The sequence below is a fragment of the Choloepus didactylus genome, chromosome 4 (assembly GCF_015220235.1).
Source record: "Choloepus didactylus isolate mChoDid1 chromosome 4, mChoDid1.pri, whole genome shotgun sequence".
In the NCBI taxonomy this organism is placed as follows: Eukaryota; Metazoa; Chordata; class Mammalia; order Pilosa; family Megalonychidae; genus Choloepus; species Choloepus didactylus.
Window position 1 is genome coordinate 109,550,931 of NC_051310.1, and position 20,096 is coordinate 109,571,026.

Below are 20,096 nucleotides of genomic sequence, written 5' to 3' on the forward strand. Positions count from 1 at the left end.
ACAGAACCCTGGCCATACCCACCCTCTCCTGGGTACGGGTCAGGGTCAGGAATCTTGGAGGCTAGGCGAGGGAATCTGTAAGGAAGATTCCCAATGCCAGAGACAAACATCCAAAATGTCTGTCTGGAGATGTTCTGGGCAGGGGGAGCACCCCCAGAGGGATCATGTGCTTGGAGATGGAGGGGCATCAATGTCCCCACTGACCCTTTCTCAGGGGGGAAGAATGGAAAGACAACAATGGCTTCCTAGTAGTGGGAAGAGCGAGCAGGAGACTTGATTCAAAGACTAAGCTTTAATACTTGTTCTCCTACTGACTGGCTATGGAAACTTGGGCAAGCAATTAACTTCTGAGCAACAAATTCCTCATTGGTCAAATGAGGTTGCTGATTCCTGCTTCAGAGAATTACTTGTGAACCCCGAGTAGGTGCTCCGTAAATGTTTTCTTTCCAACGTGGCCAGGTTGGTCTGGGAGACGATCAGGTTCTCCAAACAAGCCCTTTGTGTGATCACCCGTGTCTTGTGCCTCTCTCTCTGTACTACAGAGGCTACGGAGAGAGAGGGAAGGGAAGATGGAACTGACATTTTCTGAGCACCTATCTCTAGGTTTGTAGTTAGTGGTTTAACATATATTACCTCATTTAATTCCTGAAAAAACTCAAAAGGTAGAGAATTACAACTCCATTTTACAGGTGAGGAAACTGAGGCTCAGAAAGGGTGAATGACCGGTAAATAGTGGGGTGGGGATTTGAACCCTGCTGAGCCTGGGTTCCTTCCTCTCCCCGTGCTATCTTGAGCCCGGCTTCATCCAGCTGGGGCAAGGGGATAAGCAGATGAAAAGGCAGAATCTTCCAACTGAAATCTTTTCCCTTGAATTGAAGATTAAGTGGCAGAACCCAGATCACATGTAAATACCACACAGACCGGCCTGGGACCTTCCTGGAGTAAGTTAGAGGGAATGCAGCGAGAACTGACTGTGGGAGCCCGGGTTGAGGAGAGATGAGGGGGCTGGGGATGGGGCACCTCAAAGTGGCCACTCCTGCGGATGCAAGAGCTGGAGCAGGCGAGCATGAGGAGAAGCAGCAGCAGCAAAACAACGCCCGTCGGGGAGGCCGAGCCATAGACCCAGCCGATACCAGGCCTTGTGGTGAGCAGCAGTTCCCAGAACCGGAAAGGGCTGGCCTCGGACTGAGCCTGGAGTGCTGGAGACAAACACAAGCCAAGCTCTTCCCACTCTGCCTCCTCCCTCGAATCCCCCACCCCTCTCCATCGGGCAGGATCTTTTGGCCAGAGTGCCGGCATACTCAGGGCACCCCTTCTCTGCCCGTTGGGCAGGCAGGATCCACAGGGGCTGTGGCCCGTGTCCTGGGCTGGGGGCTGGATAACCAAATGGTTTGCAAGGAAGCCCAGGTAGCCTTCCCCGCCCCAGCCACTCACCAAAGTTGACCACATGAGCCACAGTGTGCACGAGGGAGAGCCCGACCACCACGTAGCCCATGAGCTGGTGGAACTGGATGTTCTGGTCCAGCGGCAGGATCTGAGCCACCCATGTGGCCCGCAGCCACGTAAGGCAGCGCCTGAGCATCAGCACCTGGCCAGGCAAAGTGGCAGAGAGCCCCACTCGCCCTGTCCTCCTTTCCCTGCATCCTCCTGGGCTGGCGGTGCTTCTTGAACTTGCCCCAATACCATGCCCTCCTACCCCCAAGATTTGCTGTCTCTGGGGTCTCCAAAATAGGGTCTCCAGAATCCTTTGGGGTGCAGAAGGGAAATATTACAAAATGTCTGTTTGCATTACTATTTATCTAAACACACAGAAAAACATACGCTTTTACTAATATTTAGTAGCTGTGTTAACATGGTGCCCTCATTTAATCCATATGTTAGACAGGCAGGTGTCTCATGTGGTTCTTAAAGTGTCCTGGGGAAGACTGAGCTTCCCAATACCCAGAGCAGCTGACAGGGGCTCCCTCACTGGCTCATTTGCTCTCAACATATTTATGTGTGCCAGATACGCAGGTCTGCAGAGGACATTGTCTGGTTTTAACTAAACTGAGCAAACCACCTGTCACAATAAAAGGATAAGTAGCTTTAAAAGACTCCCTCCAGAGAAACTTCAGATGGAAGATGGTGTTATTAATGCAAAGGCAAGTGATCAAGAAAATGAGTGACATGTCTCCCACTTCTGGTGTGAACTCTTTGTCAGCCAATTATGAGGTTAAAATACAACCCACTCTCACAAGAAACTGCCTTTATCAAGAAAAGTATTTGAACTAGAGGCATACACTCTTCCTCCTTAATGATGATTATCACCTTATAATTGCATCAGAAGTCTATTAGCTAATGATAATAGGATATGTATGTAACTATAGACAAATGAACATATATAGGGATATTGGGGGGGTTTGTTGTTTTGTTTTAATTATAGGAGTACGTAATCAAAAAGCGTGGAGGCGATTCACTGGCCCAGATCACATTCCAGCTCCTTAGCCTGGCATTCCAGGCTTCTGGCTTCAGCCTGCCCTAGGTAACTGTGAGGATCAAATGAAGAAAGCTTAGCACCCTGTCTGGCACAATAAATGCGCTCAGTAAATGCCAGTTATTTTTTCACTAGTCGTATGACCATGGACCTCAGCCTCCACCTCTGAGTGTTGGCTCACTCGGCTGATTTCTAAGTTGCCACCCTGCCCTGGCATTCGAGGTGTTCATATGTGGCTCCCTGAGTCCATCGGGAGCCCCACCTGTCCCTTTCCCCATATCACGCCCACGGGGCCCTACCGCGATGAAGCTGCAGTCGAAGTTGAGGCACTGGCCGCAGCCCTTGGCCACCATGACGCTGGCGCCGTAGGCCCGGTGCGCGCTGGCCGCCAGCGCGAAGAGCAGCACGTGGAGGCCCGCGTAGGCGGCCAGGCAGAGCAGCTGGCTGCGGTGGTTGTGCCAGTAGGCGGCGGTCAGCTGGCGCGGGCGGCGCGGGCGCGGCCAGGCGGCGGGGGGCGTCAGCCAGTGGGCGGCGCTGCGGGAGAGGCGGGCTCTGCTCAGAGGGGCACGGTGGGGGGCGGGTTGGGGAGGGGGTAGGGGGAATCCGCGCGGGACATGGGGATCACCGGAGGCAGAACCAGGAGTCCCTTCTTCTGCTGTACCCAACCAAGTCTTCGGAGGCTTATGGCAAGAAAGCCGGCTTCCTTTTACTCTAGGAAACAGAGAGGCCAAGTAACTTGCTCACAGCCACACAGCTAGTACAGGGTAGAGCTGGGATTGACTCTGGTCTGTCTGGTACCTCAGTTCATGGCTATTTTAATTCTCTCCTTACTTCCCAACGAAAAGGTGCAATCGGAAAGGATCAAGAAACCTGAGACATGTTGTGGTAAATAAGCCACAAGAAAGTTAACCACATAAAAAGGATGAACCACAAACCCAACATTATTCAGAGCCTGAAGTCAGACATACTTGGGTCTGTGGTACACTCTACTTGTTTTCTCCATAGCACTGGTCATTTTTGTCTTTCTCTAATTTATGTAATTGTTATTTGTATAAATTATGCTTCTCTGCCTGGAACACAGCCCCAGGAGGGCAGAGACTTCATTCACTGTCATATCGCCATGATTCAGAACAGTGCTTGACACACAGTAGCTGGTCAACCAGTATTTGTTGAATAAATAACTGCCTTTGCTAATTATCTGTGTGGTCCTAGGTAAGTTACTTCACCTCCCAACTTCAGTTTCCTTTTGTAAAATAGGTGTTGCATAAATGCACTGGTATATTTTAAAGTGCCCAGCGCATAGTAGGTGCTTGATACTGTGTTTTGATTCTGAAGAGACACTGCAGAAAATGGAGGCATGACAAAAAGCAGACTTTTGACCCTTAAAAGAAAGGGGGTGGCCTGAGTGCTTCTTTGTTGCTAAGATGTGGCCCTCTCTCTCTAACCAAGCCACCTTTGCGGGTGACCTCACTGCCCTCCCCCCTATGCGGGATCTGACTCCCAGGGGTGTAAATCTCCCTAGCAATGCAGGATATGACTCCCGGGGATGAATCTGGACCCGGCATCATGGGATTGAGAACATCTTGACCGAAAGGGGGAGGCGAAATAAAACGAAGTAAAACTTCAGTGGCTGAGAGATTCCAAATGGAGTTGAGAGGTCACTCTGGTGGACATTCTTATGCACTAGATAACACTTTTTAGGTTTTAATGTATTGGAATAGCTAGAAGTAAATACCTGAAACTACCAAACTCCAACCCAGTAGCCTTGACTCTTGAAGACGATTGTATAACAATGTAGCTTACAGAGGTGACAGTGTGACTGTGAAAAACCTTGTGGATCACACTCCCTTTATCCAGTGTATGGATGGATGAGTAGAAAAATGGGGACAAAAACTAAATGAAAAATAATAGGGTGGGATGGGGGGCTGATTTGGGTGTTCTTTTTTTATTTTTATTTTTTTATTCTGATTCTGATTTTTTCTGGTGTAAGGGAAATGTTCAGAAATAGATTGGGGTGATGAATGCACAACTATAAGATGGTACTCTGAACAGGTGATTTGTACACCATGGATGATTGTATGGTATGTGAATGTATCTCAATAAAACTGAATTTAGAAAAGAAAAGAAAAGAAAGGGGGTGGGATTGGGCTGGGCTGGGCTGGGCTGGGGTGGGGTTGGATGGGGTCAGGGTGGGGCCGTGCAAAGCTGTGCGGGGCTGGGGCAGGGCTGGGAGGGTCTGGGCCAGGGTCGGGCTCAGTGGATTGGGTGGGGATGGACTGGGTAGAGACTGCGCTAGGAAGGACCCGGCGTGCGGATCAGTTGCTCTTCCTTCCTGGAGTTGCAACCATGACACCGGTGCAGAGGGGTCCTTGGACGCCAGGTAGTGACTGTGCCCGAGACCAAGCCATACCTGATGGTTAGGTTCTCCATGACACCAGGGAAGCTCTCCAGCTCGTCGCGTAGCTCGTCGAAGGTGATGGCGCCGCTGCCATCCTTGTCAGCCGACTCGAAGAGGGCCAGTGTTAGCTGGTCCAGCTTTTCATCCGGCAGCGAGATGGCGCTTTCACGCAGGCATGATTGCAGGACCGTGCGCAGCTCATCCGCGTCTATGGAGCCGCTTCCTGCCCCGGGGGTGGACAGAACTGGGTGGGGTGGGGGCCTGCCCCAGTGCCCCACTTGTACCTGCAGACTCGCCCTTCCCTGCACACAGTTTCCATAGGGTGAGGTGGGATGAGGGATTTTTCCTGTTCATCCACCTCCAGCTTTCTGCCAACTAACTCCCCTTTGGGGTATAGAACAAGCAATCAAACGGGAAAATGTTACCCCCAACTCAAAAACCTTCCATGGCTCCCTTCTACTGCCTAGGTCATCAAAGATGAACACCTCCACAAGAATCAAGAATCTTTGACCTCAGTGGATGCCTTTCTCCAGAATCTGCAGCCTCTTCTTTAAGTACACCCAATCTCCAAGACCGTATGCCCAGAAAATACACTTGCTCTCTTAATCTATAGAGAGCTGTGTTCTCAGAGCCTGAATTACTCAGAGGCAAACTGAATATGTGGTTTTGGTGAGGGGGATTTCCCTGTTGTTCCCCAACTTCTACCAAACTGTTTGCCCATGGATGTCATCCCAAGAAGGACCATATCTGGGCGCTAAGCCCAGCCATGCACCCTATGCGAACACAGATGGTTAAGTTTGATGGGAAAAGAAAACTGATACGAGATTTGGGGCATTTTTTTTTCCTGTATATATTTTAATTCTTCATGAGCAGCAGGACCCAGGATTAATGATTTCTTGGTCTGCTTTGTATATAGACACACCTGAGGTATCATCCCTGCTTCTGCCCCTTACTAACTGTGTGATGTTGGGCTAAGTCCCTTAGGGTAGTGAACTTTACTTTGCTCGTCAATAAAACAGGGATGACAATTCCTCCTTTTCAGAACTGGTTTAAGGATTATAGGTAATTGTAAAGCCCTTAACACTATCTGGAAGAAGGTAATTGCATGTAAATGTAAGCTCTTATTAGTTTTGTGACTGTCATTGGGCCCACACCAAAGTTTATGATCACCTCACAATTCAGAGTCTAACATACCACTCTCTGGCCCACTTCCTGTCCTTCTATTAGGCAACAGGTTTCCGACTTCCTCCAGAGTGACCATCCATCCTTCTGTCCCCTTCACTCCCTCTCTTCCAAACAGCTTTATTTGCTCCTTGGTCAATTTCACATCCATGGACCTCCTTCACAATCACTCCCCCTGTCCTTCTATCCCACTGACCCTAAAAATATCCATTTCCTAGTTGGACCGAAATACTTGTTTCCTCCCCTCCTGCACCAGGACAGTTAAGCAAGCTTTGCTGAAAACAAAGTACCGCAAAGAGCCGTAAATGTTTGATCTCCAACCAGAGCAAGGCCTTCAGCTTGCCTGGAAATTTTCTCATGTCTTTCTAGTGAGGTCACCCTCCCACTCACTGACAGGACCATGTCCCACCTCCTCTCTGTCCTCCCCTGCCTGACTCTCGGAGAAAACCAAAACCATCAGAAGGTAACAAACCCTCTGTCTTCCTCCCTGTCTGTGTTCCCTAGGAGGAGATGTGTGTGCTTCTTCCTCCTATCAGAGACCAACCTCTCCATCTGAGGTTGGCAAGAAACGCTGGTGCAAGCAAAGCTTGGCAATTAGAAAGCAGTCAGTGACAAGGGTCCCAGGGAGACCGGGGTGGAGTCCAAGGGAAATGTCCAGGAAGCAGGCATGGTCAACCACCCATGTAGTGGGGTGGGTTCCAGGAATGAGGTCTGGCTACATTGAGTCGGGTGGGGATGGGAGCTAGAGAAATCCCACAGACCAGAGGGCCTTGGCTAGGAGCAGATCTGCAGCTAGAGTGAGCGGTTCAGAATGCAAATCTAGTTTTGTGATGCCCCTGCTTAGTAATCTTCAATGGCTCCCTATTGATTGTTGAACTGAGACTTCAAATCAGTGCCCTGTTGGGTCTGGCTGCATCCACCATCCCAGCCTCACTTAGTGCTTCTTTCCTACCCCAGCACCCTTCTCCTGACAATCCCAGGCCTTCAGAGACCCCTAAGCTGCAAGCAGCTTCTACACCAGCCTCCATGGAGAAGCTTGCTTTCATTACACAACTGTGAAGCAGATGATGCTATCCTCAGAAATCTCCCCTGGCCCCCTTTCAGTTTTCTTCCACTGCCCAGGACCTTTTGAAATACTGTCTTTTTGCTCTGCTTAGAGTTTTGGGGGGATAAAAATAAGGAAATGGCACTTATGTCCTAATTTTAAGGCAAACTGTCATCCCTCCCAGTTTCTTCTGGAGCTTCTCGTCTCCCCCACCCCCTTCCTCTGTCTTCACTGGCAAGTGAACATATTGCTCTTTCCAGAGAAATCATGCCTGAATAGGCCAGGGTCTGCTACCATCTGAAGAAGGGATGCAGTGTGGCTCTGGCTGGCACCCCAAACAGTCTGGCTCTGCCTCAAGGAGCCTAGATCTGTGAGCTGAGAAAGGGTTTGCATCATAGACGAAGCAGCCTAGAGGATCTAGAGGAGGGCCTGCGATTGGTTGGGTGGTAGGTGGTTCCCCAGTGCCAGGGACGACTGGCCAGCCCTTGTGGTCAGAGTAGAAAGTGCCAAGACTGTGACCCCAACAGTCGACTGGCTGTAATTGGCCTCTTAGACCATGTGTGCTTATTTCATTTTTGCTGCCCTTAGTATTAAAAACTCATTTTGTACTTTCCTGCCTGCATACATAACATACGTCTCTCTATAAATTTATGCTAAGAAAATAATCAAACAAATCACCAAAGATGTACAAACCAGGATATGCATTGCAGTGTTGTTTATAATGCAAAAGAAAAAAAAAAATATGGGGAACATCTAATATTTTTATTAGACAGACAAAATATTGAGGGTGATCTTAATGATATGGGAATGCACAGGTGTGACTATGGTTTGTTAATTTTCTTTCGGTATGGTGGGAGTATATTGGAAGGATTGAAGTTATTTCAGGATATTTGTTTTTGCCATTGCTTGGCTATGTTTTGTTTGGAAATGTTTTTTTATTTGATAAATAAAGTAATTTTTTTAAAAATGGGGAACAATGGATTTATTCAATAACTGGGTTTGGATAAATAGCATTAGTAGCTGACGTATAAAGGGTATATTCTGTCCTGGGCACTGTTCTGAGCACTTTCTGTAATTTAACTCATTTACTCCTCATAGCAACGTTGGAATAGATACTATTGTTATCATTCCCATTTTATAGATGAAAAAATTGAGGAACATAGAAATTAAGTAATTTGCCCAAGTTCACAGAGCTCAAAAGTGGTAGAGCTTAAGATTTGAACTTAGGTAGCCTGTCCTCAGAGTCTGTGCTCTTTACTGGGCTGTGGGGCATGGCACGTGTGATCACATACCTACAGTGGAATATGATGCGGCCACTAAAAATGATGCTATAAATTGATAAATGCTTACATGAAAAAGATGTTTATATTGTTTAGTGAAAAAAGGCAGTGTATAGTATAACCCCATTTTTGTTTAAAAAAAGTTGCCTGTGTGGACTGTGTGTATGTGATGCTAGAAGGCTAATACTGCAAAATGCTCTGGGGGATTTGTGCTTTCTTCTTTATATCACTCTCTATTGTCTAAAACGTTCACAGTGAGCTTATATTATTATTATAATAAAGAAAAAGCAACAAAGCAATTTCTTTTTCTTCCAACAAAGAAAAGAACAGAAGAAAATTCTGGCTCATGGTGAGTTGAATCAAGGGCATTTGTCTCCTGGGCCAGAAGCTCCAAGGGGACCACCCTCTCCCCACCTCCAACTCTTTCCCTCCCCCCACTCAGCAGGCCAACAGGGATCAGAGGGGAGACAGCCTGGGTGGGAAGGGGGGGCGTGAGCGGGGTGTGTGTGTGAGGAAGAGAACTGTCAGCTCCACCCTGACAGGACCGTCCTGGACCTTGGCGGGTCAGGGCGGGAATTCACTGAGACGGACCTGTTGGCTTTGTCACCCGCTCACTGACTCCCATCCCTCCCTCCCCCAGCCCACAGTCAGGACGAGCCCCTACCATCGACATCGTACACCTGGAAGAGGAATTTGAGCTTGTCCATGGGGCTGCCGTGGATGAGCAGGGTCAGTGCCTCCCGCAGCTCCTGCAGGGCGATGGTGCCGCTTCCATCGGAGTCAAACAGGGCAAAGAATCGCTCTGCAAAGAAGGACTGGCCAGAGAAGGGCAGGGGACGCTCACAAGTGTGGCCACAGGGCCTCAGCTTTGATTTCATTCAAAGCTGATATAGGCCCTCTCTTATCCCCCTGGGCCTGGTCATTTGTGTAGGCTCTCTGCCCTCTACATGCCATCACCATCATCTGCCTTGGTGGCCCCGTACTCAACATGGGGCAAGGGTCAGACAGAGAGCCCCCTGCAGGCTATTCCCAGGGTCACCCCAAAGGATAGGTGAATCTGGGAAGGACTTATATACCACTTTTCCTTCACTTGGTCCTAGGCTGCCTGCAGCCTATACTTAAGACTTTTTCTTAAGTGCCAGTTCACTCATTCATTCACTCACCCACTCATTCATTCAACCATCATGAACTACGCAGTCCCTCTTTGCCAGGCCCGGTGTTAGGCACTGGAAACCGTGTCCCAAATGCGTGGAGCCCTGGGATGCTCCCATGGAGGCAGGGGGAGGAGCTTGTAGGCCTTTAGTGTCTGATGCAATGAGACTGTTTTAATGAGGAGTCGCAAGTTTGAGGTGAGGGCAGAAGTCCTCAGTGGATGGTGAACCCTGATTTCCTTCCCTTGGTTCCCTTAGGGAATGTCTTTATCACTCTCTAGCATCCTAAATGGCCTTTATCTTAAGATGTTTTATAGCCTCCTGTTTTTATAGGAATATATCATTAGGCAGAACGGGCCTTGTTTCAGTCCTCATGTTTCTAAAGGAAAGAGTTGTGGCATTTAGGGTTCTAAGTAGTGTCCTTGTACCAGCAGGTGAAGGTCCACTCATGCCAAACAGGGGCACTGATCTGCTAAGCTAGCCCTATCAATGACACAGGCCACAGCCCAGAGGATAATTCGGGGAGAGGTTGGCATTGGCAGGCTCACTCCCCCCATCCCTTAGCTAATGCCTCCTCTGTGTGTCAGGGCCCACAGGCTGTTACGGGGATGGGTACGGGACCAGTGAATCTGGGAGAGGACAGGGAATGGTGTGGCAGTGCTCACAGAGCTTATCCTACCCTTAAAAGATACAAACCATTGAAAAGTTTATTTCTAGGAAGCAAGATTCAGCCATAGCATCTGCTATGTCCACGAGGCTAGTGGAAAGTGTGAGCTCAATGTTTCTTAAGATTTAATAAGCAACTGATTTCCAACCTCATGTGCTATTTTGAGCCACCAGGAAGCCACTGCTATTACAGGGGATGGGCGGGAACCAGTAGGGAAACAAACATCCTCCCAGCCCGGGTTAAAGGTGGAGGCCTCAAGCTGGAGGAACCCCTGGGGTGTTTCCCTTACCCTCCTTGTAAGGCATTGTGTTTTGAGAAGAGGTTGCTCTTTCTCTATGAAATGTAAATGCAGAGCTCCTACTTCTGGGGTAGACACTTGCCTCTTTCAAGTTCAGGGCTGCCTTGAATTCTTGCAGGTTGATCTCCCGGTCTTCTCCTGCAATGCTGTCAAACTGGCGCGTCACCCACCGAAGCCACTCGGCGTCCTCCTCAGCACTCATGGTGCTGGAAGCAAAGGAGACAGATTTATGATGTGGGGTGGCCGAGGGCTCATGAGATCTCATGGTTACAATTCTGCAGTGGGACGGGTGCCTCCCCATGGCTGCTCCTTTTCACTCTTTAAGTCCTGGTCTCTGCCTTTCATCCTGCGTCTCTGGTCTTTTTAGGTTCTGAAATGACAGGGCTCCAGTGGGACGGATTGCAGGCTGTGGGATACAGGCAGAGAGTGACATGCTGCCCAGGCGTGCTTAACATGATGACAGTGACTTTTCCATGTCACAGTTACATACCCCTTTGCTCTTTTCCAAATACTTTCCATCCACTATTTCATTTGATCTCTGTGACAACTTGGTGGGCCTCACGATCTTACAGTGAAGAATAGGCTCAGAGCAGTCAAGTAACTTGGCCAAATTTAGTCAGCTGGTTAGAGACAGAGATAGAGCTCAAACCATGTCCAGTGCTTTCCCTGTTATGCCCCAAGATGCCCGACCTCTGCTGGAAAACGTCTAGCATGAGACGTACCTACTGTCTTGACTCAGCAGGTTCAGGGTGTATTCTGCTATGCCACACTCGTATCAGTGAGCTCAGATCTTCACAGGCGGACTGTCTATAGTGTGATCTGGACAGACGTGCTGTTCATGATTTCAGTGATGAAATTAGGATACCACTTTTTGTGGCATCAGGACCCAGCAAACAAAATTGAAACAATGAGCGAGGATTTACAGAATCCTGTGGCTATAAATTTTATGTAGCTTTGACTATATCCCACAAGTTTAATATAACCTTAAATGATTTAGCTATTTAGAAATAAAGATTAAAAACAAATGAGCTAACATACACTTAAGAAACTTGAAAAAGAATAGAATATGCACATATACAAATAGGATAGACTAACTATAAAATCTGAAATTAGGAAAAATGAAAAACTAAAAAAAGTCAAAATGACAGATTCATTTTGATATGGTGATGGTTTTATAGCTGTTTATATGTATGTCAAAACTCATCAAATTGTTCTTTTTAAATATGCAGTTTATTGTACATCAATTATATCTCAATATAGCTAAAAAAAAACCAAATTGGTTCTTTGAAAAGACTAAGTAGAAAAGCATGATTAAGGAAAAAAGAAAAAACAAAACCAAACACTATCAATATTAAAAAAGGCAATAGAACCCTAGAAAAGGAAGGAGCTACAGAAATATATCATATGCAAATGTTTGGCAAATGTGAAGGTAGAGGAATGAATTAATTTCAAAAAGAGGTAACACACTTGAACAGATTTAAGAAATTAGAAAAAGTTGAATGTCAGCCATTTAAAATAATGTCAGCCCCAGATTGCTTTTATAGCTGAGTTCTATCTAATCTTCCAAAAATGGTAAGTCCAATGTCAGACTATCTCAGACTGTAGAAAAAGATGGTATGGTTCCCTATTTATTTTGTAAAGTTGGCATTATCCAAATCTGATGAAGATAGCATATAAAAAAGAAAACTCTATTCATATTTGACTTATGGAGATGCAAATTCTAAATAAATCATATCCTAGTCAAATCTAGAAGTTTACTTAAAAAAAATAATACTCCACCTTTACCAGGAAGGGTTTATTCCAGAATGTAAGGATGGTTCAGTGTTAAGAAACTTATCAGTATAATTCTTGATATCAGCAAATTAAAGGAGAAAATTTGTTTCATTGTGTTAATAAATTCTGAAAGAAGCATCTGATAAAACTCGGTGGCTATTTAATTAAAACTCTAGGAAAAATTGAAGAAAATTACCTAAATATAACATAGATTGCTTACAAATAAGTTATAATTTTAAAATTTAGTTTCCTTAATTATGCCTAGGAGTCACCTCCAGAGAACCTCTTTTGTTGCTCAAATGTGGACTTTCTCTCTCTAAGCCTGACTCTGCAAATACATTCATCACGCTCCCCACGACATGGGACAGGAGCTCCCAAGTGAGTGAGTCTCTCTGATGATGGGGGACACAGATTCCAGGAATGAGCCTGACCCTGGCATCAAGGGGTTGAGAATGCCTTTTTTTTTTTTCAATCTTCATTTTATTGAGATATATTCACATACCACGCAGTCATACAAAACAAATCGTACATTCGATTGTTCACAGTACCATTTACATAGTTGTACATTCATCACCTAAATCAATCCCTGACACCTTCATTAGCACACACACAAAAATAACAAGAATAATAATTAAAGTGAAAAAGAGCAATTGAAGTAAACAAGAACACTGGGTACCTTTGTCTGTTTGTTTGTTTGTTTCCTTCCCCTATTTTTCTACTCATCCATCCATAAACTAGACAAAGTGGAGTGTGGTCCTTATGGCTTTCCCAATCCCATTGTCACCCCTCTTAAGCTACATTTTTATACAATTGTCTTCGAGATTCATGGGTTCTGGGTTGTAGTTTGATAGTTTCAGTTATCCACTACCAGCTACCCCAATTGTTTAGAACCTAAAAAGGGGTGTCTAAATTGTGCGTAAGAGTGCCCACCAGAGTGACCTCTCGGCTCCTTTTGGAATCTCTCTGCCACTGAAGCTTATTTCATTTCCTTTCACATCCCCTTTTTGGTCAAGAAGATGTTCTCCGTCCCATGATGCCAGGTCTACATTCCTCCCCGGGAGTCATAGAGAATGCCTTTTTGACCAAAATGGGGGTAAGAAAGGCAGCAAAATAAGGCTTCAATGGCTAAAAGATTTCAAATGGAGTCGAGAGGCTGTCCTGGAGGTTACTCCTATGCAAGCCTCAGCTAGATATCCCAAACGGCCACAGTATGACAAGCCCAATCAACAGTAGTCCCGAAAACCCTAAGGAATACATACCCAGCTCCCTATCTGAGTCTTTATACAAATTTCACTCACTAAGTTTATTCTTCAGAAACTTAAATCCTTCAGAGAGCTCCTATGCTGGCTAAGTCCCAAAACACAGAAGCAATAGCCTCTTCAAGAACATCAACCAGATGTGTCCCCTTGTCCCATAATGTCGACTCCCCTTTTCACCATGAACAAATTAGGGTGGTCACTGCCTAGACATCCCTGAAGATCGGGAAAGTGATTAAACTAGAGGAAGGGGTAGCAACAGATAAGGTGGAATTTAATCAAGGATTATGAATACTGGATCTCCATATACTTTTCTTTTTCTTGGTTGTTAGGGTATTAGAATAGCTAGAAGGAAAGAACTGAAATGGTGGAACTGTAACCCATAGCATTCTTCGAAATTTGCTATATAGCTACTTGTTAAATTGCAATTTGAAAGTTATCACCTTTTTGTATATATGCTATATTTCACAATAAGGAAATAACTGAAACTATGGTACTGTAACCCATAATATTCTTGGAAATTTCCTATTTTACTACTTGCTAAATCATACTCTGAAAGTTATCACCTTTTTGCATATATGCTATATTTTACAATAAAGAAATAACTGAAACTGTGGAATTGTAACTCATAACATTCTTTGAAATTTACTCTCTAACTAATTGTTAAATTGCCCTTGGGAAGTTATCACTTCTATGTAAGTATGTCATATTCCACAATAAAAAATAAAAATTTAGTTTCCTAAGTTTATTGCATTAACACCAATGTTAAATAGTGATATTCAGTTTCTGAATTCAAGATAAAAAGACTAAAATCAATAATCTCCATCTCTAATTATATCTATATAGATATAAAAATGGACAGATATATATCTATATCCATCTTTATTTACATCTATGTTTGTCTATCTACTATCTATCTCACTAGCCATAGGAGTTAGAAATGGAAATATAAAAATTTTTTAAAAGTCATTCAAAATTGTTATAAAAACTTGGATTATTAAATACTTTTGGCAAAATGACTGTCTACATGGAAGAAAATAATTAGATATCTAGAATATACAATCTTATCGACATTTCTTGATCTAAATAAATATAAAACATTAAAGCTTAAAAATTAGAAGAGATTACAGAGATTTTTTTGTATAATCTTTGGGTAGGAAGCAAGGTGGGAATCCCAAAAACATTACAGAAAGAGGTGGAGAAATCCTCATTCATAAAAAATAAAAATTTCTGCATGACAAAAGACACTGTAAACAATTCAGATGTGATGGGCTGTAGAAAAATATTTGTAGTACACATGGATAGAATGTTCATGTAACAACAGCCAATGCATTTTGGGTACTGATAAGTTCCAGGCCCTGTATTAAGGCTGAACTATTATCTCTTTTAATATTGAAACCCTATTGTTTGATAACGTAAACCCCAAAAAACTAACAACAAAAAGGTAGCAAAAAATATGAAAGGACAATTCATAGAAAAGAAATAATATTATTACACAAGTAGTGTACGCTGAATGTAGTCATATGCCCAATAATACTGAGTCACTTCTTAGATTTAGGGAAATGTGAATCATAACAATTATACCATTTTGGTGGGGGGAGACATGTTGACAAAAATTCAAATGATTGGTAATATCCAATACATATTTCAGTGCTGATAAGAATCCAAATTGTGCAACCTGTTAGGCAACTCCATTTCCAGGACTCTATTCTACAGAAATAAATAACAATTACATAATGGCACACATCTGTCATCCAGTGACATTACTGCAGTGCTGTCTGAAACAGAATGGAAAGCTGAATATCCATCTAGAGAGCATCTGTCCTATGCCATCAAAAAGAGCTAGCTAGTTCCTTATACCAACCTGGAAAGAGATCTGTTATATTCTTGAGTGAGTACAGCAAGTTGTAGTGCAATATTTAAGGTATGAACACATCTCTATTAAAAAATAAATTTAAAAAGACTGTCTCTTATTTCACTAAAGGTAGTGCAAGTTAGCAACTGAGCAGTTTTGTCAGTCTGCTTCCTGTCAATAGAAGTTTGGAAGTCAAGAAGCCTTTCATTTCATACTCTTCTTGTCCCTTTCAGCATAATCTGACAACATTTCTGCTAATATAAAATTCTCAGTAATTATGTGGATTTAGCCTGGATTTCACAGTGGATCACAGCGCTAGACAGAACACTCCTCCACAGATCTTTCTGAGATAATCCTTTGTGCTAGTCTGAAGCTGTTATGTACCCCAGAAAAGGCCATGTTCTTTTAACCCATTCCTGTGGGTGCAGACCTATTGTAGATGGGACCTTTAGATTAGGTTATTTCAATTGAGATGTGACCAACCCCATTCAAGGGGGTCTTAGTCCTATATAAGAAGATAAAAGTTGAGAGCACTCAGAGAAGGCCCAGAGAAGCTGAGAGAGAAGGAAACATCCACAGAAGCTGAGAGAGGAAGTCACTGAAGCTAGGAGCTGAAAGCAATGAAATCCGTGAGAGAAGGGCCAGAAGATGCCAGCCATGTGACAGAGGTGTCCCAGATGTTGGCAGCCTTTCTTCAGAGAAGGTATCTTGCTGTTGATGCCTTAATTTGGACATTTTCACAACCTTAAAACTGTAAATTTATAAGCTAATAAATCCCCATTGTAAAAGCCAAAAAAATAAAAAATAAAAAAATAAAATAAAAAGACTGCCCCACATCACTTACTATATGATACACAGGTTTGAATAACTATAGTAGTAATGTGAGGAAGGAAATTTTCCAAGCTATTAGTACTGTGTCTGAAAGAGACGGAATTAGAGAGGGAAAAGGGCTCAGTTCAATACTGCTGTATGCCTCAGTATTATGGGGCATATGACTACATTCAGCGTACACTACTTGTGTAATAATATCTTTTTAAAAATCTTTATGTTGAGAAAAGTGTAAATTCACAAGCAGTTGTAAGAAACAATAAAGAGAGAGCCCATGTACACTTTCTCCCAAGGGTAACATCTTGCAAAACTGTGGTACAGTACCACAACCAGGATGTTGACATTGAAGTCAAGACACAGACCATTTCCATCACTGCAAAGATGCCCCAGGTTGTCCTTTTATAGCCATGCCCGCCCCCACTGCCACCACTCCACGCTGGTGGGGAAGGAGTGGGGTGGGTCAGGGAGGGGGGCAGACAGTGGGTCAACTAAGCTTCCTCGGACACAGCCCAAGCGGAAGTGGGAGCACCTCATTACTGCCAGATAGGGGTAGACACCCCAATAACAATTCCAAAAGTTAAGTGCAACAATTAAAAAAATTTTTTCAACCACTCCATTCTCAGCAAGGTCTCTCAGGGGCGATACCAGGAGTATCCTTAACCTCCTGTATGCAGCAAATTTGTCCTAGTAGGACAAACTTTTTACATACTATGACCTCACAGGCTGTCTCCAGTTTGCCTCCCTGTGAAGCAATGGGGCCCAAGCTACTTGCCCAAGGGTCAGACCAGAAACTGCCCTCTGAGGCTCAGGCCACCAGCTTCGGGGGCTTCAGCAATGACAATGAGACCTGTGAGTCTTGGGGGTGTTGGGGGGGGATAGGGATAGTCTTGTTCTTGGGGTTGGGGAGGTGCACTGTGTGTCCCTAGGTGATTGTCATTCCCAAATAGAGCAAGGCTCCCCAGCTCACACCAGCCCTCTTCAAACTGCCTGTCCACCTGCACACCTGTGGAGTTACAGCCAGGGTTCCTGGGCCTGGCCCTGCAGCCTCCCGGCTCATTCTGTGAGTCTGATCCTGGGAATCCTGGGGTCGCCACTCCCTTCTGGGCCTTCCCTTCCCTGCCCCACCTTTGCAACATTCCAGCGTGGTAACGGGGAGCAGGGCTTCCCAGGAATGCAGAGCACACAGGGCTCTGTAAGTGTGGTCCCCCCAGACCACCCACTAGCGAATTGCCTGAGGAGTTAAAAGTGCAAGTTCCCGGCAGCCTCAGACCTATAAAATCAGAGCTTCTATGGATTTTTGGTGAGCACACCCAGAATAACTGCTAAACCTTAGTAAAAGTAACCTTCTGAAGGAACATCCAACATTTTCTAAAATGCTCCTTGTGTGCTGTGTGACCCTGCACAAGTTATCTAATTCTCTGTTTCTCTACGTGTAACCTCTTCACAGGGGTTTTATGCTATGTGTGTATGTATGTATATATGTATACACACATATACACATACGTTTGTGTGTGTGTACTTATGTTTCAATTTCCTCATCTATAAGAAGGGACTAACAGAGGTTAGCCTTGCAGGGTTGTTGTCACAGTGCAAGAACACTAGTAGCACATATAGGTGCTCGTTACATTTTTCTCCTTTTTTGTGCCTATAAACTCACTCAACATTCACAGTCAGCAAGTTTCATGTATTGATCCCTGTGGCAGAGTGAATTTTGTACCCCAATTTAGACACAGTTTTAATCTTAATCCACATTCCTGTGGGTGTGAACCCATTGTAAATAGTCTCTCTTAAAGATGTTATTTTAGTTAAGGTGTGGCCCAACTGAATCAAGGTGGGTCTTATCTGGATTACTGGAGTCCTTATAAAGAGGACCCAGTAGTCACAGAAGCCAGAAAAAAAGAGGACATTGCCATGGGTGGGAGGCACGGATACAAGCCAAGGAACCCCAAGAAGCGTGACAGCCAGACCAGAACGTACAGACTCCAGGAGAAAGCAAGACTTGCCAATATCTTGCCTGTAAATATGTGGTCCTGGTGAACTACTGAAGCTGTAGGCAGTGAGGAAGGGGCTCAGGCGGTACAGTCAGAGGCTCACTCTGGAGGTGAAGGAGAGCAGGAGGTGGGGAGCAGGGCACTATGTCTGGCTCAGAGTGCCTGCAGCTGGAAGTCTAGGCGCCATGAGGACCCCCGAGTTCAGCCTCCCACCAGTACAGGTCACCCCCATGCCCTGTGAGTTAGGGACCTCAGGCCTTTGGTTTTCTCTCTCTCCATTAGGGCAGTCCAATGAGGTAGCCATTATTACTGTTATCATCATTATCTCTGTTATACCACTACAAAAACAGATTCGATGATACCCCCCAGGCTGCAGAGCTTGTGAAGGTGGAAGGGAACTTCAAATCCAGACCTTCCCATCCCCAGTGGGTCTCAACAATATCAGCCAGGTAGCCTCTTTACAGATACGGCTGCCCTGACCTTCCCAGGTGATTCCACACCAGCCCCAGAGAAGAACCTCCCCCCAAGCAGACTCAGCCAATCCCTCACTATAAGCAAGCCTGCAGGTTTCTGATGCCCCAGAGCCGAAGCCAGCTCTTCACCTCTGCCACCCAGGGCTCCTCAGGCCTCCCTTTGACCCCCGGCTGCCCTCCATGTCCCAAAGGTGCAGTCTCTTTAGGAGCAGTGGTTCCCAAATGGTGGTAGGTGCCTGGCAGACATAAAATGCTCATTTGGACTCTCTAATTTGGGGTGGACCCAGGAATTTGCACATTTAACCGGCACCCTGGATGTCTGCGACCCGGGCGTGGGTGGTCTGAGCCCACACTGGGAGAAATGGTGCCCTTAGGGTTAAACGGGCCTCGCTTGCTTCTTCTCTGAAGGCCTCGTGGGAAGACATTCCGCAATGCACAGAAAGCTCTGAAAAACAAGGTGGACTCAAGGGTCAACCCCAGAGGGAAGGGCGGGGTACCTGGTATTCACCTCTTCTTTCTCAGTAAACAAAATTAGTGCTGCAGGCCTACAGAATGAGAAAGGTATCTCTGGGAAGAGCAGCAGAGAAGAGACAAGGACAGCCAGAGGGAAGAAGGGCGTGGAGCATGGGAGAAAAATAAAGTAGCACCAAAGATAGCAGAGATCTGGGGAACTTCCAGATTTCAGAGTTGGAGGGAACAATGCACTCACTGGAGGCCAGAATTTGTGCCAGGAGACCAGGATTTTAGGTCCAGTCTGGCTTTGCACTAGCTGAATAATCGTCCTGCTAGACTTTAGTTTCCTCCTTTGTAAAATGAAACAAGCAACAGGACTGAACGAGCTACTGTTTGGGAAAGTGCAACTATAAAGCACTGTACAGGTGCTAAGTATTGTTATTAGACCAGCTTGCTCAGTTCCTTATTTCATAGATGAGAAACTAGGGCCAGAGGGAGCTGGTGACTTGCTCAAGTTTGCACAGTTTGCTAGTAACAGGGCAGGAGCGGAGAGCTCAGCTCTCCTTTGTAGATCTCCAGAAGGCAAAGAAGCCCCAGCCCTTCCCTTTGTCCCTGGCAGGGACAGCCAGACAAACGAGCCACTCACCCTCTGCAGCCCTCAGGGCCTGGTTGGGCTGGGTCCCCCATCGGGCTCACCCCTTCTCCTGTCTTCCAGGCCACAGGTCCCAGCAAGTCCGCTGTCCATCCAGCAGTCCGTGTGGTGGCGCCTGCAGTGCACCTCTCCCCAACTCCTCTGCCTGACTTTCCTAAAGACCTGCTCACACCCGTGGTCCCCTCAGTGACCCACGTGCTGACTTGTGGTCAACTTGGCTAATTCCATGATCCAGAGAAATTCCAAAGAAGCCTGGAGCAGGGGCGAGGGCAAGGCTTTCCTTGCGAAGGATGTTGGCTCTCTTCCATCCACGTTCCCTGC

General features: G+C 45.6%; 1 protein-coding gene across 1 annotated transcript in view; it reads right to left on the bottom strand.

The window, feature by feature from the left end:
* The window catches only part of NOX5 (NADPH oxidase 5), a 56,364-nt gene that overhangs the window by 27,981 nt on the left and 8,287 nt on the right, over positions 1–20,096 (bottom strand). Inside the window, exons 2-7 of the mRNA XM_037833565.1 lie at positions 10,577–10,700; positions 9,043–9,193; positions 4,884–5,094; positions 2,773–3,007; positions 1,435–1,588; positions 1,021–1,199 (exon numbers count right to left, since the gene is read on the bottom strand). Of these exons, the coding sequence (XP_037689493.1) occupies positions 1,021–1,199; positions 1,435–1,588; positions 2,773–3,007; positions 4,884–5,094; positions 9,043–9,193; positions 10,577–10,696 (1,050 nt within the window). The 5' untranslated portion in view covers positions 10,697–10,700. The remainder of the gene's footprint in view (positions 1–1,020; positions 1,200–1,434; positions 1,589–2,772; positions 3,008–4,883; positions 5,095–9,042; positions 9,194–10,576; positions 10,701–20,096) is intronic.